This window comes from Sporobolomyces salmoneus (assembly GCF_050403485.1).
Source record: "Sporobolomyces salmoneus JCM6883 DNA, S_salmoneus_JCM6883_v1_ctg41, whole genome shotgun sequence".
NCBI classification, from domain to species: Eukaryota; Fungi; Basidiomycota; class Microbotryomycetes; order Sporidiobolales; family Sporidiobolaceae; genus Sporobolomyces; species Sporobolomyces salmoneus.
In genome coordinates, this window is record NW_027481122.1 from 136356 (window position 1) to 156540 (window position 20185).

At 49.9% G+C, this 20185-nt stretch overlaps 9 protein-coding genes across 9 annotated transcripts; 4 read left to right on the forward strand and 5 right to left on the reverse strand.

Moving 5' to 3' along the window:
• Nucleotides 1-65: 65 nt before the first annotated feature.
• Nucleotides 66-645, forward strand: JCM6883_000561 (uncharacterized protein; the record flags this gene model as incomplete). The annotated part of the gene is made up of 2 exons (XM_076633623.1): nucleotides 66-196; nucleotides 267-645. 2 exons carry the CDS (start codon nucleotides 66-68, stop codon nucleotides 643-645), a joined length of 510 nt encoding a protein of 169 aa, XP_076486434.1.
• A 355-nt stretch (nucleotides 646-1000) lies between these two features.
• JCM6883_000562 (uncharacterized protein) lies at nucleotides 1001-2150 on the forward strand (the record flags this gene model as incomplete). Its single annotated transcript, XM_076633624.1, has 5 exons — nucleotides 1001-1307; nucleotides 1393-1444; nucleotides 1555-1668; nucleotides 1751-1880; nucleotides 1959-2150. The coding sequence occupies 5 exons, from the start codon at nucleotides 1001-1003 to the stop codon at nucleotides 2148-2150; spliced, it is 795 nt and encodes a 264-aa protein (XP_076486435.1).
• A 421-nt stretch (nucleotides 2151-2571) lies between these two features.
• Nucleotides 2572-3907, reverse strand: JCM6883_000563 (zinc finger MYND domain-containing protein; the record flags this gene model as incomplete). The annotated part of the gene is made up of 4 exons (XM_076633625.1): nucleotides 2572-2669; nucleotides 2740-3248; nucleotides 3480-3707; nucleotides 3771-3907. 4 exons carry the CDS (start codon nucleotides 3905-3907, stop codon nucleotides 2572-2574), a joined length of 972 nt encoding a protein of 323 aa, XP_076486436.1.
• A 247-nt stretch (nucleotides 3908-4154) lies between these two features.
• Nucleotides 4155-8237, reverse strand: JCM6883_000564 (uncharacterized protein; the record flags this gene model as incomplete). Its single annotated transcript, XM_076633626.1, has 10 exons — nucleotides 4155-4196; nucleotides 4264-4389; nucleotides 4469-4705; nucleotides 4776-4904; nucleotides 4978-5258; nucleotides 5326-6724; nucleotides 6810-7532; nucleotides 7597-7983; nucleotides 8048-8109; nucleotides 8192-8237. The coding sequence occupies 10 exons, from the start codon at nucleotides 8235-8237 to the stop codon at nucleotides 4155-4157; spliced, it is 3432 nt and encodes a 1143-aa protein (XP_076486437.1).
• Nucleotides 8238-8377: 140 nt separating this feature from the next.
• Nucleotides 8378-10198, forward strand: JCM6883_000565 (aspartate aminotransferase family protein; the record flags this gene model as incomplete). The annotated part of the gene is made up of 5 exons (XM_076633627.1): nucleotides 8378-9232; nucleotides 9298-9396; nucleotides 9463-9558; nucleotides 9662-9741; nucleotides 9823-10198. The coding sequence occupies 5 exons, from the start codon at nucleotides 8378-8380 to the stop codon at nucleotides 10196-10198; spliced, it is 1506 nt and encodes a 501-aa protein (XP_076486438.1).
• Nucleotides 10199-11795: 1597 nt separating this feature from the next.
• On the reverse strand, nucleotides 11796-13073 carry JCM6883_000566 (uncharacterized protein; the record flags this gene model as incomplete). The annotated part of the gene is made up of 4 exons (XM_076633628.1): nucleotides 11796-12180; nucleotides 12250-12341; nucleotides 12422-12543; nucleotides 12842-13073. 4 exons carry the CDS (start codon nucleotides 13071-13073, stop codon nucleotides 11796-11798), a joined length of 831 nt encoding a protein of 276 aa, XP_076486439.1.
• A 569-nt stretch (nucleotides 13074-13642) lies between these two features.
• On the reverse strand, nucleotides 13643-15770 carry RSA4 (Rsa4p; the record flags this gene model as incomplete). Its single annotated transcript, XM_076633629.1, has 8 exons — nucleotides 13643-13655; nucleotides 13734-13855; nucleotides 13929-14031; nucleotides 14130-14397; nucleotides 14470-14596; nucleotides 14677-15176; nucleotides 15243-15480; nucleotides 15564-15770. The coding sequence occupies 8 exons, from the start codon at nucleotides 15768-15770 to the stop codon at nucleotides 13643-13645; spliced, it is 1578 nt and encodes a 525-aa protein (XP_076486440.1).
• A 917-nt stretch (nucleotides 15771-16687) lies between these two features.
• Nucleotides 16688-17883, reverse strand: VMA8 (H(+)-transporting V1 sector ATPase subunit D; the record flags this gene model as incomplete). Its single annotated transcript, XM_076633630.1, has 6 exons — nucleotides 16688-16698; nucleotides 16769-17072; nucleotides 17152-17255; nucleotides 17331-17589; nucleotides 17660-17757; nucleotides 17853-17883. 6 exons carry the CDS (start codon nucleotides 17881-17883, stop codon nucleotides 16688-16690), a joined length of 807 nt encoding a protein of 268 aa, XP_076486441.1.
• A 118-nt stretch (nucleotides 17884-18001) lies between these two features.
• Nucleotides 18002-19058, forward strand: SAR1 (Arf family GTPase SAR1; the record flags this gene model as incomplete). The annotated part of the gene is made up of 6 exons (XM_076633631.1): nucleotides 18002-18056; nucleotides 18151-18164; nucleotides 18348-18392; nucleotides 18460-18520; nucleotides 18593-18970; nucleotides 19030-19058. 6 exons carry the CDS (start codon nucleotides 18002-18004, stop codon nucleotides 19056-19058), a joined length of 582 nt encoding a protein of 193 aa, XP_076486442.1.
• Nucleotides 19059-20185: the final 1127 nt, after the last annotated feature.

A 20185-nucleotide genomic window follows, 5' to 3' on the forward strand; every position in this document is an offset into this window, starting at 1 on the left:
TCGTATCTCCCGATCTGCTTATACCTCGGCTTCATTCAACCTCCCACCACTACTCATTCGAATCAATGTTTGGCAGATTATTCGCAAGGAGAGCTTATTCTACGAGTCCAACTGCTCATCCTCTCACGGCGCAACTTCGAGCAGCTCTCAAGGCTTCAATGCTTGGTCGAACACCGAAACGAACTGGAGTGATCAAGTCAGTCACCTTTTCTCTCCCTTTCGCACCGCTCGTGATTTACTTCTGACGCTGGGATGAAGGAAATCAGATCGATCCTCGCAGATTTACAAACCGCTTCTCACATGGGAAGTTCCCCTCCATCTCCTTACAAGACCCTCGCCGTCTCGATCTCGAAACGACTCGACGCAGTTGAAACGTTCCGTTCCTCTTCACCTCCTCGACTCGATCTAGCCGACCAATACACAGAGGAAATCGAAATCCTGAAAGAATTCGCCCCGAAACGACCTGAACCCATGACGAAGGAACAACTCGAAGAGGTCGTGAGGGAAGTAATGAAGATGTGTGAATTGGAGAAGGTGGTGGGGAGGGATACGGGGAGAGTTATTAAATTGACGATGGAGAGAGTTGGGGAGAGAGCAGAAGGCAAAGATATTTCGGCGGCGGTTAAGAGGGTTGGATCTGCCTGAGTCTGAGAGCATGTTGTTAGTTAGTTGATTTCTCTCTATATATACCTAAGTTGTTTTCTTTAGCATTCACCCCCTCACCCTAACCTCGCAATTCGCATTCGAAATCATCAGCAGTTTTTCATTTTTCACTTTCTTTCTCGCTTCCCTTCGTCGTTCGCTCGGGCTGTCACTTTCTTAGGGCTTCAACTTGCCTATACTCGACCTCGTATCCGTCGACGTCGAGGAGAAACTCAGACCTCTCCCGCCCGCTTTCCGCGGATGCTCGCTCGTTCCCCATCTCTCTTGTTTCACGCTTTGATCGCCTGTCCAACCTCTCCCTCTTTCACCTCTACGTCCCACCTCACGACAATCAGTCATGGGTGTCTTCTCCCCCTCGGATGTCAAACCACGTCTCTGTTGTTTCTGCGTCCCTTCCAGAATCGGGACTCTCTTTCTCTCAACTCTCTCACTCCTAATCTCCGTCACTATCGCTTTACAAGCTACCGTTGCTTTATTTCGTCAGTTCCTTACTCTCGCTCAGTTATTAGTTATCAAGAGACCACGAAAACTGAGCGTAGTTTGGTTTGGATTGATAGAGGATAATTGGGTGAATGGATTCCTCGTTTGGGTCTGTTTGGCACAATGCGTGTTGTGGTGGAGTTTAGTGACCGTTTGCGTGTATGGTAAGCAAGCAACACTGTTCTGATTCTGCGTTGCGTGGTTGACGGAAAAGGAACGAGCTTGTTCGTTTTTTTTGCTTGTGAACAGGATGGCTAGGAACTGTTAAGCAGAGGTACGAGTGGGTTGAATGGTACTACGAGTGAGTTCAGTTCCAAGCTATCCATCTTTCAAGGCTGATAGCGAAGGCCTGTTCTTCCAGGCTACTTTGGGTGAACGACACCCTTTTCCCTCTCCTTTTTTCGTCTTCAGCTCACCCGTTTTTGCTCGCTATCAGTGGCACCTATGGATCAATGTCGTCCTCGGCTCCTACGGAATCATCATTTTCTCCTTGCCAGCCGCGAAACAATATCGGGCGGAAGTATGGTAAGCTCAAAGCTCGAATCGTTCGAAATTTTCAAACCCTCTTCTGTGTCGACAACTCATGCTCTCCCCTCTGAGCCTATAGTACCGCCCTGGCAGTCATCAATAAAGTCTCCGAACTCGGCGCAGACCAGGTGTTGTCCTCTACCGATTCTGCCTATCTCGCAGCCGAATGCGTTTCACTCGTAAAAAAACATTTACTCTTGATCGATTTCGTTCGTCCCCTCCCCCTTCGCCTTCCCTCCGTACCTCCTTCTCAGCTGACGTATCAGGTGTGGTGGAGCGACACATAGGCCTACTTGATCGGCATCCTCATTCAATTGTACCTCGTGTTGATGGTCGCTCATTTTTTGGACGAGTTGGCGGACCGACAAGCGGCGGAGAAATGGGGGGTCGATATAGAGTCGGAGAGACCACCTTACGATGTGGAGGAGATCAGGGGAGGGGGAGGAGTGGTGGACAGTAGGAGTAGGGGGAAGATTTAAATGAGCTTGGACGGGATGAAGAGGGGATGGAATGAGGAGGAAGACGACGAGATGGTGTTAATGAAGTCAACGTCTATTATCACAGTAACGAGGTACACTGGGCACTGGGACTGAATCGACGAGGGAAAGACAGCGAGAGTTACATAGCATGCAGCGTCGCATCGACTTGAGCGTTGTCCCGACGTCGTCAAAGGATGTTCCCGCCATCAGACTCACTCAAGCAAGCAACTGGGAGCGGAGAGACGAAAGAAGAGAAATCGGACTCTGGACTTGATCGCATCAACCGTAGAAAGCAGAAAACGAAAAAAACTTGACAGACTACGGCCACTTTCAAACCAAATCCGTACCAACTATTCAAACCGAGACACCAATGAAATAAAGAAGAGCCAATCCCCCTCTTTGACTACCTACGATTGAGTTACTACTGAACTGAACGAGGACAACAAACCAATTTGTGAACTTTCCAATTCGCTTTCTGACACTTGTTCGAACAGAAGAAGACTCCATAACAACCCGTACCTGGTTTCCTCTCAACGACAATGAGTCTACTGCGTTGTAGAAGGTCTCGAAAATGGGGTTCAGAACTCACAGTACTTCAATTCACCGAACGGAAGAAGCTTCCCGCAACCTTGACATTCCCTTTTAACTTCTGGGTTGAACGGTGGGCCGAGACACCTCAATACGATCGGTTTACCGGGATGAGGTAAATGTTCACGATCATCGGGGACGACAACTTTTTGTTTCTTCGAGTCGGGAGGAGGAAGGAATTTGAACGCTTTCAAGTATTGATCGATTCGAGCGAGGTCAGTACGAGTGAAGGAGGGGACAAGGGAAGAAGTGGTCAAGTGAATGAGAGCGGGTACGCCGTTCAACGAGGGGAGGGAGGAGGATTGCGAGAAGTCGAAGAGACGAGGATGAAGATGAGGGTGCTCGAGAGTCGTGTAGGTCGAACGGACCCTGAACAGGTGAGAGACCGTGAGCGTTGAAATGGGAGGTGTTGGAGGAGACTCGTACCATTCGACAGGAGGAATCCCGGGAGCGTAGGAGAGAGCGTTGATAAATCTTTGAGCTTGAACGCGGGCGATTTCGTCATAGTCACTGCGAACGAACAGAGCTTCATCAGTCCGGCTCTGTATGAGGAGAGACTAGTTAGGAGCTCGTACGGGTCGTAAACACGATCACAACAATCTGAATCGAAAGTACGAATCGAAATCTCGTGTCTCAGCTCGGTAAAAAAAATCGCTGAAAAGAGGTTTCAAACTCACTGCGACCCCTGCTTCCCCAACACGAAACCAAGATCCATTTCCTCATCGTCGGTTCCGTCCATACAAGCTGTCCCATATCACTGGCGAACCTGAAGAACCAGGATAAATCTGGTATCTAAACAAAACGAGAGTCCACTTCATCGCTTTGAGGTTTGGTTCTTGTTCGCATTTCTTCATAAACTCTTCGTAGACGAGTTTCCTTGCCTCTTTGTCGTCGGGATCAAGGTCGGGAGTCTTCCAGTCTGGTTTGTACAGCTTTGATGAGACGTCGTTTGAGAAAAGTCCTAATTGTCTACTCGCGCTTCACTCGAATCAGCTCCTCGTGATCGAGTTCGCATAGAGAGAGAGGACTCACGGGATCTGCAGGATACGTTTGATCGCCACTTTCTCAGAGAGGTTCCAATTCGAAAGTTGATTGTGAGAGAGTGGGATCGCTTGGGCGAATTGAATCATCGCATCTCGAAGGTCAGCATCGGGGTTCACGTTCTCCATCGTTCACAATGGAGAGTACGCGGAGGGAGAGGGGAGGAAGGGAGAAGGACAAGGGGGAAGGAAGAGAAAGAGAGAGAGACAAGGGGAGGATTTCCATTGAGCCTCGTCAGATGGGGGCTCGAGTGCTACTGTACGTACAAAGAGTTTCGATTGTGATCAGAACAACAAGGGATACTACTACTATTATTTAGCGATCATTCTGGAGGAAGAAAAATATGATAGACTCGTTTGGGACTCGTTGGTTCTCTCAAACTCCTCGTTTCGCACAATAATACGACAAGAGATTCGCCTGTTCGCCAATACCACTTCAGTCACTCAGTGTCGAGAATGAGCTACAGAGGGAGATGACGACGAACCTGATCAGACGCTAAACCATCCATCATTTCCGTCAACCTCTTCTCGTCCCTCAAGACGCTCTGAGCCGAAACGAGCGCGTTGATCGCTGCTCTTCGAAGATCTCCTGATGATTGATCGTTAAGTGCCTACAAACAACATTGCCGTCAGTCTGTGCTCACAAGAGTTTCTCTAGTTCTGAGCGTAAAAAGAAAAGGGGGAGCTCACTCGTTTGATGAGTTCCTTTGATTGAGGAAACACATCTTCGAGTACTTCAGCCGGTAACAACTCGAACAAAGTCCCAACTAGCTTGAGCCCCAAACCGAAAGATCTCGCACGGTTATCTGGAGTCGCCGTTGTCGTTGCGAGATAGGTTTCGAGAGAAGGACACAGTGTTCCGAGTCCATAGAGAGGTTCGAGGCGAGAAACGAACGAAGTCGCGATAGTTTCCGTCGCGGCGATCGTCTGGCGAATCGGGAAAGCGGACCTCACTCAGCTTTGAACGTCCGAGTGAAGAGAGACAGTTCCGACTCACAGTTCTCGAAGGATCTTCTCGTAGCATGAGTAAAACCTTGAAGACTCCAGATTCTTCTCCAGCGAAACAAGGGAATTGGTTCTCGACGAGATCTCGTAAGACGATCAAAGCCATATCTCGATTCGTTCCCTTTTGCTCATAATCGAATGATGAGCCTCCACAAACCCCTATCGAGGTACGATTGACGGTGAGAAGAACTCACTTGATCAGACCCGAGTAGCTGTTTCTTGACTCCTTCGTAAACTCTCGAGAACCTCCTTCCTTCTTTCCACCACCGACCTGCAGTCATCTCTCCCTCTACAACCGACGTCGTTTCTCCCTCCTCATCACTCTCCCTGACCGGTCGTTCCCTCGATAAAGCCGACAATTGCTTCAAATCGTTCATCTCAACTTCAAGACCTCCCATCGCCTCAACGAGCTCATTAATCTCGTCCGTCCTAGCTTCCGAGTCCTTCGGTAATGGTTTTGACGGTAGTCCAACATCTACCGACTCAGCAGAATCAGTACCCTCACCTCCGAGGAGACAGAGACAAGTTTTTGAGGGACCCACTCTCAGCTTTCCGTTTCCACCAATCCCCCCTCGCGCCACCTCCCATCCCATCTCTCAAATCCGGACTATCTTGAAACACATCCCTCATTCCCCCTTGCCTCCTTCCAAACAATAACTTTCCACCATTCACCGGAGTTTGCTGCTGCACTTCACTCTCCCTCTTCGTTCCGTTCAGAGATGATCCAGTCTGTTTCTCAACAGGTCGTCCAGGAGTAGTAACCACTCGCTCCGTTCCCGTTCCGTTGTTCCGTTGTTCCTCTTCCTCTTCCTGAGTAATCTCCAATAACCTCTCCACAGTTTGTTCCGCCTGGGCTGCCTGTTCCTTCAAACTCTCATCGACGACCGGTTCCACCACCGGCAGATTCAGCGGAGTCGATGAGACCGCGACGGAACGACGATTCGAAGAAGCGGGAGGAGGTCGAGAGGGAGTCTCGTACGAGAGAGGTGCGGAGAAGGGAGAAGAGACTTCTTGGAGGGAAGGGGAAGCGTATGCTTCGTGTCGCTGTTGTTGGGTCAGGGAACCTCCGGAGGAATTGGAGGAGATGGAGGAACGTGGTCGTTGGGGCGTTGAGACGGGAGCGGGAGACGTAGAGGCTTTGGGAGGTTTCGAAGGTGAGATTTCTTCCGGTAGATGGTCGTCTGCTTCGTTTGACTGAGCTTGACCTTGAGATTGAGCTTGAGCTTCTGCTTCGGCTTCTTCTGCGAGCTTCTTCCGTTTCGCAGCTAACATCAATTCCCTAACCGAAGGTTTCTTTGCCGATCCACCACCAGTCTCCTTTCCCTTTCCCTTCACCGTCGTCGGTCCCGCCCGTCTCGTTCCTCCCTGTGCAACAGCAACCTTCTCCGTCGCTCCATTCTCAATCGTCCCTTCCGCAGGTTTCGCTTTATCCAACAACTTCTTTTGTCCCGCATCCAATCCCTCCCTAATTTCCCTCTCCGCTCGCTCTTTCCAAACCCCTTCAAACCTCCAATAAGCATCCCTCGAATTCTCCCTCACTTCCTTATTCGGATCCGCCAAACCCCTCTTAATCGCCTCGACCAAATCGTTCGTTCCTCCCGTCGAGTCCATCGCCTGGACTGTTCTCGGGGAGGCCGAATGCGCCTCGAGGAACGTGGTTAGATGGGAGGAAATGTACTGGCGAGATGAAACGACTTTATCGGATATACCGGAGAGGAGGAGTTGGGTCGTTTTGTGCTGATAAGAAGAGTGGAGAAGGAAGGATCGAACGGTTTGTTGGGAGGCGGTGGCGACGATTTTTTTCGTTTGAGACGACATGGAGAGACAGTGGGGGAGGAAAGGGTCGACGAGTTGATCGACGAGGTGAGAGGGGAGGGATGTCGAGAGGGATGTGAGGAGGGTGAGGGAAGAAATCGCGAGAGTTGTCCTTAATGAGGAGGACTACATGTCATGAACGGTCACGACGATCAGCGAGTCGAGCAAAAGAACGAGAGAGAGAGAGAAGAGAGAAGGAGAGACGACGAACAGTTTTAATAATCCCTTCCTGAATTTCCTTGACGCATTTCACAAATTCCTCCCTCATTCCTTCCTCCCCCTCTCCATCCGCTCTACAAACTCCACCCTCGATGATCCCTCTAACGATCGCGATACTCTTATCCCTCTCAATCCAATTATGTTCAGTCTCTTTCCCTTCGAAACAAGGTTTCATCCTCTCGAATTCCGTTCTCAAATCCGATATCGAAGCGAGATAGACTGGTTCGACCGAGGAACCGTTATGCACTGAAGAAGGATCTGAGGGGAACGCAGCGGCGGGAAGTGAAGTCGGGACGGAGGTGGTAGAAGAGGAGGAGGAGGAGTTTTGAGCCGCTCTAGTTCTCGTTCGAGTTGCCGGACCGGCCAAAATCGTCGATGAAGGTGGAGTAGTCGTTTGACCGTTCGAGGAGGTGGTCGTCTGACTCGGACTTCTCTCGAGCGATTGACCAACGACCAGAACGCTCTGAATCACTTGATCCTGTACTTTCTTCGGCAGTTCGACTTTCGCCATCGCTTTCTTGAGATCGGTTTTCGCTGCTGTCGTGACGGAAGGAGCTGAGAAGATCGAAATGGTTGTTGAGAGAGCGGTTGATCGGACTGAAGGGTCGGAATCGGCTAAGAGGGGGAGTAAGAGTGGAGTGAACGGTTTGAGAGGAGGGAGAGGGTAGTCAGAGGTTGTGGAGGGGGTTCGGATAGCGAGTAACGCCAACAAAGCCTGCGGGAACGAGATGTAATCAGTCAGAAGAATGGAGAAAATCGAGATAAGTGAAGCGGCGTACCTGTTCCCTCGCTTTCGCATTCTTGCTATAGAATCCATGTTCCCTCAACCCATTCTCGACTAGGTTCCAAATCGGTAAATCCTTCTCTCTCGTCGTCGTCGAGGTCGTTTGAATCCCCAAAACCAAATTCGCCCTCGCTGCACTGACGAACGCTTCCCTCGCTGATTCTCTCGTCGGTAATTTCGCATCTCCCAACTTCTCGAGTATTCCAGGTAACAGCGTGATGAGGGCGTGCTTGAGAGTCGAAGCGGAGGAGTGTTTCGAAGAGAGGAGATCGAAATATAGGGAAAGGACGGGGAGGGTCGCGTTTGAGACGTGAGAGTTGTTCGATTTGAGTGAAGATTTCAGCGTGTCTGCTAGTGCTTCAGGATCGGAGAGGGTGGAGGCCTGGCAAGCAATACAATGGTTCAATGATGATTCATCGACCATTGGAACGCAGGGCAGAACTCACTGTATCATGTTGTTCTAATAGAGATCTGACAGAATGTAGTGCTTGTATTCGTTTGTCGTTGTCTGTAGAGGAGAATGTTGTTTGTTGAGCGAGCTGCGAGCAGATCAAGCGATCGAGAAACCCTCGGACAAGACGAAGACTGACCTGCATGAGATAGCGCTGACTCGAGTGAATGCCAATCTGTTGACATCTTCCTTCACTGGGTAAGTCGATTCGATTTAGAGTGATGTGCGATGAGGAGAGTCAAAATGAAATCAAATCTTCCCCAAAGTTTCGCCGCCGTCTCCTCTCTCTCCTTTGCACTCTTATCGCCCATCTGAGCCCTTCAAGATGCTCTCCAGCACTCGATCCAGCGTCCTGAGGATCTCCTCTCCCCGATCCCTCTCTATCGCCCCTCATCATCGTTTCTTATCTTCCTCATTCCCTTCCCTCGCCTCTGCGAAAGCCAACATGGACTACCTAACCCCTACTCATCTCGATGACGACGTCCCTTCCTCAATCTCCCAAACTCTTCAACGTCATTCCTCTGTAACTCTCAACACTTATTCTCGACCTTCGTTCATTCTCTCCCGTGGGAAAGGTTGTAAAGTTTGGGATACTGAGAATCGTGAATACCTCGATTTCAGTGGTGGAATCGCAGTTAACGCGTTGGGACATTCTGATGAAGGAGTAGCGAAAATCGTTGCGGAACAAGCGGATCAACTCGTTCATTGTTCAAACTTGTGGCACAACGAACACTCTGGTGAACTAGCCTACTCTCTCGTTGAACAAACGAAGAAATTAGGAGGAATGGGTTATGACAAAGCGAAGGGGGAGGAGAATGGAACGGCCGATGAAGGAGGTTTGAAAATTTTCTTCACGAATTCCGGAACTGAATCGAATGAAGGAGCGATTAAATTCGCGAGGAAATACGGGAAACAAATTCAGTTACTACGATCGGCGAAGGAAGAACCGGGAGTAACGAAACCGACAGAATCGATCAATGAGAAAGTAGAGATTGTTAGTTTTAGAGATGGGTTCCATGGAAGGAGTATGGGAGCACTTTCGGCGACGTGGCAGGAGAAATATCAGGCTCCTTTCGCTCCACTCGTGCCTGGATTCGTACCGGCTACTTTGAACGATATTCAAGGGATCAATGAGGCAGTAACGGAGAAAACTTGCGGTGTTATCGTTGAACCCATTCAAGTTAGTCGCATTCCTCTCTCTCTCGTAGTCTGTATGCGAGACTGACAGCTCTGCGTTTGATGTAGGGAGAAGGAGGTATTCTCGAAGCGTCGGAGGAATTCTTGCGAGCACTTCGAAAGCGATGCGATGAAGTTGGAGCTCTCCTAATTTTCGACGAGATTCAGGTATGTTCTTGACTCGTGTCTTCTTTGCTTCGTCTCGCTAATCATCTCACGCTGCGGTCGAGACAGTGCGGACTCGGGCGAACTGGATCTTTCTGGGCTCACGGTTCTTTCCCGACCGATTGCCACCCCGATGTACTCACAATGGCTAAACCTCTCGCGAACGTACGTTCCCGTCTCGGTTCGATTTCTACTCGAACCGCAACAGCAAAACGAGATCCCTTGACTGATTTTCATTTCCCTCGGTTTTTCTTTTCCTCGTTCTCAGGGACTACCGATCGGAGCTATCTTGATGAAGGACAAAGTTGCCGACGTGATCAAAATCGGAGATCACGGAACCACCTTCGGGTAAGTCTCAGTCTCAACTCTCCTTTTTCTCTCCTTCGTGTCTCTTTCTCCTCCGAGCTCAAATCCCATTCTCTCGTCCAGTGGTGCACCTCTACAAACCCGGGTCGCTCATCATGTCGTCGGTCGAATCGCTTCCCCTTCTTTCCTCTCCTCCGTCTCCCGCGTCGGTTCCTCCCTCTCCTCCCGACTCTCGGCTCTCCCCTCCCTCTTCCCCCGTCTCATTGCCGGTCCCCCTCGCGGTCGAGGTCTCATCCTCGGACTCCCTCTCACTTCGGATCATGCCGTTCAGAGACTAGTGAAACTGATGCGAGAACGAGGAGTCCTCGTCCTAAGTTGTGGGAAATCAACGGTCAGATTCGTACCGAGTTTGATCGTGACGGAGGAAGAGGTCGAGAGGTGTGTGGATACTTTGGAGAGTTGTTTGGTCGTGATGAATAGGGAATCGGAGGGATTATAGATGGGAGAATTTGAGCGAGAATTGATGAGCTAGGGTCGGAGTCTGGCCCTGACTCGAAGTGGCTGCTTTGGGCTTTTTATGTGCGTATCTTGTGGTTTAGATGGATCGACTTGTAGAATCATTTAGACATCAGCCGAGATCGAAGCGAGAGACCGAAGAGACGAGCAGAATTCGACGATTTGATTCGCAAGTCGACTATATAGAGAATTGCAACAAGGACAAAGAAGGGATACAAGAGAGTCACACTGTTGCGTCTCCAACAACGCCAGGTAATGCGCGTTCAGGCAGGAACAATGTCAACTTGCAAAAGGCGAACCTAGAATTGAGATCGGCTTTTCCAAGGTACATAGTTCCTCATCTTGAATGAACATTACCTGGATTTGTCTAAGACTCGACTAGGCTAGAGATCAGCGAGGGAAGGAGGGGAGATTACGAGAGGAAAAGGGAGAGAAGAAAAGTTCGAAAGTTCCCCTTCCCGTTTCGAGCTGATTCCAAAGCCTGGAAAATGGTTTGGTACGGTCAGGTCCCACTAGCCACAGGGACTTGATTATACCGAAACATGATACCAGCTTTGATTACGGCTCGAAAAGAGAAGAAGAACTTGTCGAAACGAAATTTTGGAGGAAGTGATGATTCAAGGAAGCAAGAGAGTCGCTGAGCTTCCGTCCTTTTATACCCTAAATCCACCGCGGAACAGGGCCGGACAAACTGAGGAACGAACCACGCTTTGAACGCGCGAACACGGGAATGAGCTCGAGCTCGGGCCTGGTACAGAGTGGACATCGACTCGCCGTCGCCCTTTGCTGGTGGCGATGAGCTATGTGCAAGACGTTCATATCTGAGCTATGTATCGGGGCAAGTTCAAAGACTGAGTGCGTTGGGGACACATCGGAGGGACAAGCTACGAAAGGGAAGGGATGCTGCAAGTGAACGTCGTCTGATCAAGTCTACAGCGTAAAGGGAAGGAGAGGTCTACAGAGAGGAGTACATCGATAAGCAGTCCGATACTCGTGGCATCGAAGATGTCAGCGAGTAACGAGAATCGCAGAGACCCGAATTACCGTTAACAAGGTACTTCGGGTTCCTGTTGAACTCGATACCCTCTGCCCTTTGAAGCGACGAGTATAGAACTGCCCATCTACAGCTGGACGAGCTAAAAAACCGGAGGAAAGAGAAGAGGAAGGAAAACTCGCCTCTTCCCGTTTGGTCAAGCGTCTCAACCCAGATCTTTCAATTCTATGGAACCTGGATGCAAGCTCTCTTGTCATCGATGAGCGCAAAACCACATTCCGCAGATTGAAGATCAAATGGCTCGAGGCGCTCGACCAAAAGAGAAGAAAAGAGTCGGAGGAAAAAGGAAAAGTGATGAATCGAGGAACAAGAGACGAACAGCGAGGTTCGCTCTCTTTACACCTCGCCTTGACCGCGGAATACTACCGGAGCTGGGTCCTCGAGGGTCAATGCGTTGTGAGAAACAGTGTCCTTTGCGTAAGACGGAGAATGAGAGATAGAGATGACGATGAGATGCTACTTGAAAGGATGATAATTTGAAAGCGATTGGAGATAAGGGATACATACGAAAGGGAGAGTCTCTCGTTTAAGCGAGAAGGGTAAGTCCAACGATTCCTGCGAATCCAGCAACGACCATCGATCCCAACGCCTTCAATCCTTCTGCGCCGGAAGTTCCGCCCGTCGAGGATGAATCCGCATTTCCTCCTCCATTCGAGCTCGAGTTTGAAGCTGCCGTCGAAACGGTCGAAGGCAAAGTCGTACCAAATTGATTATCCGAACAATACTCTTGCGCCCTCGTCAATTCCGATTGGTTCAAAGATCCAGATTGAGAGAATTTGTATAGTAAGGCGGAGTTGCAATCGGTACAAACTGTCGAGGCCGGGATTTGTTCGAATTCGGTTAGGTTGAGGGAAGAGAGCGAGGAGATGGAGAGTTGGGAACCGGTCGCGTTTTGAACTTCGGAGAGAAGCCTACAAACGATGGAGGAGAGAGGGGTCAGTAGAGAGAAGCGATGGGATGGGAGAAGAGAGGGGACGAACGAGGTGAGACAGTAGGAATTGTTAGAGGTTGATCGCAAGCAGACGGCTTCTTTTTCGGAATTGAAGTTTTCGATCGCCGAGCGGAGGGTCGTCTACAACGTGAGAGTGAATGAGGGTCAGCAACGCAGAAAATTACTTGAGGGAAGCAAGAGAAAGGGAGAAAAACACTCACGATAACGACGTTTCCTTGTTGAATGTCACTCGAGCAACCTTGATCTACGACACTCGTAGCGTTTTGAATTGCAGATTCCGAGCAATTGCCTCGGTCGCAGAGTCCGGACAACCAAGAGTTGACTGATTACGATCAGAATTCATTCGTTCGTAGACGTTCCGACATGAGTTTGTTGCCGCGGAGTGACGCGAGTTGGAAAGTCGGGTATATGGTCGGTCAAGCGAGACAAGAGGTGATGTGACGTGGGCGAAGACAAAAGGCGTGAAAGTTCGAAGGGTGTGAAGTGGAAAGTGGGTCAACACGGCGATACGACGTCGAACATCGTTCGCGCGAGGCAGTTAAGAGGAGAGAAGTAGAATCAATGACTCGTCAGTCTACGGGATCTCCTTACCGCCAGCGAGAGAGTGAGTTGTAACTGACCAGGATCTACCAAACTTCCACTCGTTCCACCCGTCGCGATCCCCAACAATCCTTGCAAGTTCGAACAAGTTGCGAAATCCGAACCGAGGAGAGTTAGGGCGGCAGATTGACAGTTCGAAGAGATGTCGCCGAGGGAAGAGGAGTCGAGAGATTGTGCCGAGACGGGAGGAAGGGAGAGGGTGGCGAAGAGAGCGAGGGAGGTAGCGAAGGGGAGAGGAGTGAAGGAACGCATATTGACTAGAGAGGGTGATACGAGTAGTGAGAAGGAGAAAGAGAAGAGTGGACAAGAAATGATCAAGGGGTGAGAGAGTTTCGGAAGCGCAGCTCATCTCGAGCCGAGCGTGCCGAGCATCGCCTTCTCCCCTTTCGTACTGTACTTTCGCAGCAGGCCGAAGAGTTTCACCTCTCGCAAAACGGGAAACAATCTGAATTCGCAGAGAAAACTGATTTCGCAAGACTGTTCGCTCGCTCGCTCCGCATCGTTGAGACAGAACGGGGTGCTCTTTATACTGCGAGCCGCGGCAACTGGTGCGCTACGAGCGAGTCCAGCACGAGAAATGGAGAGCGCTGGAGCGAGTTGCGAATCGCGATGTCCAACGAGTGGCGAGAGATATAATCTTCCTTTTAGGCCGACGCATCGTTAGTGGCCTTGATCCTCTCCGTGCGTCCAGGAAGTCGTCACCAAAGGAGCGGGAGACGAGGTTTGCGAGAAGGAAGAGAGAATGCGAAGAAAATGCGAATTGCGATAGAAGAAAAACTCAGTACATTCCTCCCCTTCCCCTCTCTGCGACTCCGAGCGCTCTAATGTCTCCAGCTACACAAGATCGACGTCTTCGTCAGTATCATCATCCCAAGGCAGAGAGAGTGAAGTAAGAGAGAGAGAAAGCCTCACATCTTAACTTTTTTATCCCTCCCACCACTCGCAATTTTATCCGCGACGAAATCGACGCAATAAACTTCATCGTTATGACCTGGGAGATCTACTCTGATCTTGAACGTTTTCAAATCCCATAACTATTCACGACGTCCACTCAATAGTCAGTTTCTCGGATGAGGCGAACGGAGAAGGGAGAAGGGGGGAACGTACTTTGAGAGTGGAGTCTTTTGAAGCGGAAACGAGCATACGAGAGTCGGAGGACCAAGAAACTCGATAGACCGCTGCGACGTGACCTCTCAACGAAGCGATGAATCTATTCACGCAGAAGGGTGCGGTCATCAGTTTCTTCGTTTCTTTCTCGCGCGCGAGAAAACTCCCTCGTTCCCTAATTCAGAAGTGGTTGCGACTTACTTTCCGGTTCGTCCATCCCAAAGTTTCACAGCGTTATCGAACCCAGCACTGGCGATGAACCTTCCATCAGGACTCCAAGCGACGTGATTCACTTGTTTCTGATGCCCTGTCAATCTCGCTACCGGTTTTTTTGGGTTCGAAGGGGGTTGTCCAGACGAGTCTCGGAGGGCGGGCCAGAGGAAGAGGGTGTGGTCGTCGGAACCGGAGATTAGTTGTTCGGGAGTAGTAGAGGTGAAGGTTTGATAACGTTTTAGGGAGAGCTCTTTCGCTATCAGAGACGAGCCGTGAGAACGTCAGTCAGTAGAGAACAGATGTGTTGTAGAGCGCTGTATGAACTCACCTTGTTCATCGGAAACGGGGATTTTACCGTGTTGATCGAAAGGACCGGTTCGGAGGATGAAATCCGTGTTTAAAGCAAGAGTGTTGACCCAATGAGCGTGTTCTGATAAAGTTCTGATCAATTTACCCTGTACGCATCAGTCCATCGATTGAGAGTCAGCGAATCAATTCGAACAGCAACAAAGCTAAGTGAAAGAGAAGTTCTCACATCTTTCCCATCCCAAAGTTTAACCGTTCTATCCGAACTCGCCGTAAAGATGACTCCTTCACCACCCCATCTAACCTGATTAACACTAGCCGTATGACCTCCTAAACTAAATTCCAATTTCCTACTTCTAGGATTCCAAATCCTCACGGTCGAGTCCTTCGAACTCGAAGCTAATCTCGGGTTCGAAGAGTTGAGATGAATCGGTTCCCAACTCAAACTCGTGATCCATTTCGTATGACCTTTCAATCCACCTCCTTCGGAAGAAGGTTTCCCAGTTTTGGGATCCCATAATCGAACCGTGTTATCCATTGATCCAGTAGCGACGAAACGTTCTAAGCCATCCCATTCGACACAAAGGACCCAGTTCGTGTGACCGGAGAGAGTGTGAGAGGGAGTTTCCGAGGATAGATTCCAGAGTCGACAGGTGTTGTCCCCGGAACCGGTTGCGAGGTATTGACCGGTCGGGGAGAATGAGGCACACAAGATAGGTGAAGCGTGACCTAGTAACGACGGAGAGTGAGCAGGGAAGAGGACACGGGAAGAGAGAGAGAGGGAGGAGAACTTACCATCGAGAGAAGAACTACATCTCGTAATTTCCCTCACACGAAACACGGCTTCCGGTTCACAATCAATCACGAACACATCTTCCGTCGATAGTTTCTGAGAGTGTTTAGGATGGGTCAAGAGGTCTTGTTGAATCGATTTAGAAATCGTTAATCTCAGTCCTTCTTCAGGGGTCGTTTCTTCTTCTCCTTGAGCTGAGGGTAGTTTAATATGGAATGAGAACGGTACTGGGTCTTCAGCCTAACTCCTCTCGATCATCGTTAGCCGTCTTTCATTCTCAATCAACTTTTTTTCGACAGATGAGAGATGGAAGAGAAACTCACGGTTCCTCTGAGGTTGTTGACGAGTAGTTCTAATCCTTCTCGACCTGTATCGGCTGGTAAACTAACGCTGGGTCCTAGTAACGTTCCATCTTTCGCGTTTCGGAATTGACAAACGATTGAAGGTGCGATTCCGTTTGAAGGTGTAGAAGTAGTGAGCGTGGGGTTTTTGCGTTGTCGCTTAGGCTTCGGTGGGATCAAGGTAGTCATATTCGAACGGCGAAGGCGAGTTGGGTGAAGTGTGAGAGTGAGTTCCCTTGACTTTTTTTTCGCTAGGCTTTCGAAATTCAAAGTGAATTGCAAGGTTGTAATGGCGGTTTCAGGTCGATACTCGTTCTATAGAGCCCTGGTGACAAGAGCTCGACTGGACTATTTCGCGGAACTCTCGATTCTCCATGCTGTTACGAAAAGTGAAGAGAACGAAACAGCCGAGTTTTGCGAAACTTTTCAAAATTTTCGCAACCTCGCATGGACCCGTATGAACGCAGGTCACTTCGCCCGGTCAGCTTCTACCTACCTGTAACGAGAAGGATTGATCTCTGGTCGCTCCCGCATAGCGTGCAAGCTGACGCGGCTCCAGAGAGGAAGATAAAAAGGAAAAGGTGATCTGTTCTATCTCCGACTTTCGCCATGACAAAATGATACGAGAGTGGCTTCAAATCAGGTCCACATAGAGAGCTTTGCGACTTAAACTCCTCCGAGAACGGACGTAGGTTCGAGCTTCCGCGAATTAACATTGTACGAACCAGACTCCACCCTAAAACGTCCGCTTTGTTTCCACCTTAACTACTCTTCCCTCGGAGCGATCGAAACCTCGATGCCGCTTGATACGCGAGCGAGTTCTGGTGTACTGGATCACTCGAGCGAAAGAGGCAGGAGCGGCGTTGAACTTCAAGAAAAAGACGTTCGTGACGAGGAAAGGCGAAACCAAGTAGCGTGGAGAGAGTGATACGAGATGTAGATTGGTTGCAGGACAGATAGAGAATGAACGGGTACAAAGGCGAGGCGAAAAGACAGTTGGAACGAGAAGAGACGAAAAGAGTCGAAACGAAAGGCGAGTAGCGTAGTTGAACGAACGACGAGAACAGAAATCGGCGAATGTACAGATGACGCGGGTAATCGAGAATCTAGAAAATGACTGTTTGTGTCAAGCAAGCGCATCAGCGGACAATGTTCAAACCCAGAGAAGAGAAAGAGGAGTGACTTACCATCATCGTCCTTATCAGCATTCAACAAATCCCCTGCTCCCTCCGCCTCATGCCTCTCCTCCTCAATCCCTTGGTTCTCCTTCTCCTCCCTCTTCAATTTCTCCTCCAATTCCTTCTCTTTAGTATCCTTCTTCTTCTTGCCCTGAATCTTTTTCAACCTGAAAAACTCCTCTCGATCCATCTCGTCCAACTCAGAATTGATATAACTGATCGTGTTCTCCAGACGGGGGATTACGACGTGTTCTAAAGCGTTTACTCGTCGGTTCGTCATTTTAATTACTTCGTCCAAGATCACGAATGCCGTCTACTCATCCGCGAGAGAGGAGAGGATTAGTAGAAAGAAGGGAGAGGTATGCGATGGGAGGAGGGGGAAAGAGACGTACTTGGAGAGAAGCGAGTTCGACAAGAGTTTCAACGGCTTTTTTGAACGTTTCTCGACATTTCGTAATTTGTTGACCACCTCTTCCCAATCCCGTCAAATTCAACCCTATCACGCACTCATCATCGTTATCTCACTCGTACTATCAGTCGAGTGAGTGAGAGTAGATGGTGACAGACTCACCTCCATTCGAACTCGAGGACGAGGTTTGAACCTGATCCTCGTGTGCTTGATCTTTCTCAAACGCGGGTAAAATCGTTCCTGAAACGTTCTCCTGTTTCGCTTTCACCCTGAAACTCGCTTGAGTGACCGATTCTTGGATTTGGTAAGAGATATCCCCGGTTGCGTAGGTCACTTCGGCGAGGGAGAATGCGGCGAGTTGCATCACTCGTCCCATTTTACGTTTCGCTTCGTCGATTTTGGAGAGGATCGTGCGGAAACGCTTTGAACAACCGATGTGGAGAGAGTGTTAGCCGGGGGAGAGGAGGGAGAGGGAGAGAGGGAGGGTGTACCTTGTTGAGTGCATCGGATTTCTTCTTCAAGAGGGAATGTCCAGTTTGTGCACCTTTCAATCGGGTCTTGGTTACGGTCAAGTTCATACGTGTCGGAACTAAGCGGATAGGGGGGGAGAGAGAGGGGGTTCGAGTTAGTGGGGAGAGGAACCGAGAGAGGAGGAGGAGAGAGAGGAGAGAGGGGGAGACTCACAGACATTCTCTCGCGGACCTGTACCAGACATGACTGTCTAGCTGACTATTCGAATCGAGGGCGAAGTTGTCTGGAGGAAGAGAGGAACGATTGACGACGACGAACTTCCTCTCCTCTCTACCTCATCACCGACGCTCAACTTGGAAGTCATGTCGTTCTTTAGTGGTATCTTCAACTACTTCTGGGATGTCCTTGCCTCGTTCGGTGAGTCCCTTCTCTCGTTTCGACGAGTTTAATCTTCTCATCATCGATCACTAACTCTATCTCTCCTGTCTGTCTTGTTACTCTCGCGTTATAGGTCTCGTGAACAAGGTACGCTCACTCTTTGCTCAAGCGTATTGCTAGGATCGAGACTAGTCTCGCCACGTTGTTTAGAGCGTTCGTTCGCTGACGTTGCCGTTTCTTCTGATCTCTCCCTCACATTCCCTCCTACGCCCTCTACTCCAACGTACAACTCTGCGCGACTACTCGATCTATCTACGAATGAACGAATAGAACGCGAAAATCTTGTTCCTCGGACTCGACAATGCGGGAAAGACTGTCAGTCGACGTCTACTTCAGCTCTCACTAGACGCAGATGGTCGAACTGACATATTACGTTCTGTAGACTCTCCTACACATGCTCAAGAACGATCGTCTAGCAACCCTTCAACCTACTTTACATCCCAGTAAAACTTGACACTTCTCCCTCTCTTTTTCTCCCTCAACCTCGAGCTGACCCTCCATTGTTACGCTCACAGCATCGGAGGAACTAGCGATCGGTAACGTTAAATTCACGACGTACGATCTAGGAGGTCACCAACAAGCCCGGCGATTATGGAAAGATTATTTCCCCGAAGTTGACGGAATCGTCTTCCTCGTCGATTCACAAGATACCGAACGTTTCCACGAATCTAAAGCTGAACTCGACGCTTTACTCTCGATCGAAGAATTGAACAAGGTTCCTTTCTTAGTGTTGGGGAACAAGATTGATGCGCCGGGAGCGGTTTCGGAGGAAGAGTTGAGGTATGCTCTGGGAATGCATGCGACGACGGGGAAAGGAAAAGTTCCTTTGACCGATATGAGACCGATTGAAGTGTTCATGTGCTCGGTCGTTATGCGTCAAGGTTACGGAGAAGGTAACTTTACTTCACTTCGCCATCTCTTTTGATCGTCGCTGACTTTGACTCGTCGATAGGGTTCCGCTGGATCGCTCAATACGTCTAAACCGCACCCATCCTCCTCGCTCTCCCCTCTTCTTCGTCCTTACTCCCTCCCTCTGTTCTTGGATCTTCACGCCTTCTATTCCCCCCCCTCCTCGCTTCCTCGTTTTCTCTCTTTCTAACGATTTAGTTCTTTTTCTCACTCTTCTTTCCTTCTTCCCCCCTGCCCCTAACCCCCAGTTCTACCGTCGTAATCTTTTTCCTCTCTTCCTCTCTCTCTGGCTGCAAAAATTTCGAAAGAATCTGTCGTCCCTTTACTCGTCCTCTCTCTCTCGGTTGCATGATTGACTCGTTCGCGAATCTATCTCACGAGGTACCGCAACGAAGAGAGATTCATCAGAAGACGGGTGCGAGAACCTGAGCAACTCAAACTACAACGAACGGAGAAGCAAAACTCAAAACGACACATGCAAACTGAGTTCTATCCCTCTATATCTCCCACTCGTCTATCTTCCACCCACACAAACTCGCCTCTCCCTCCTCCTCTCTCTTTTCCTCTTGCTCCGCGCCCGATCGACGCCCTTTTCCAACCCTAACCAATCTAATTCCTCCAATCCCCACCTCCCCCTCTTCCTGTACCTCATAAGTCCCCCTCGTCGGATCATCCGTGAATGTTGTCCGTATCTCTCTCGGAACTAATTCGAATATCGTCCTCCACAGCAATAGCAGTCCGCTTCCCTTTTCCTCGAGCGGGGTCGTAACAGACTCGGAACGGACTAATTGTAATTGTCGTGCTTTCCCACCCTCCATTTCCTCTCCATCTCTCCGTATGAACGACCCATCCTTCTCCCCCCCTCTCCATTCGTCGCGTGAAGCTCGTCTTCTCGATCCCAACTCACTACGTCTCCGAGGTTTTCAGAAACCGATCAATTCGATCCGTTTCATGTACATAGCTCGAAGGAATTCCAGACCGAAAAAAATCGTTTGGTTGAAGCGCGTGGTGGGAGGAGGAGGGAATGAAGCAGGTAGAGGGGGAAGAATCGACTGCGAGGAAGGGAAGCGAACCGGAAGGACTGGACGAAGTGGGAAAGGACGGGGATGAGGAAGGGAGTGAGGTGAGGAATGTACAGAGATCGTTGGAGCAGGGTGAGATGGCTTGAGAGGGGGGGGGGGGGGGGGGGGGGGGGGGGG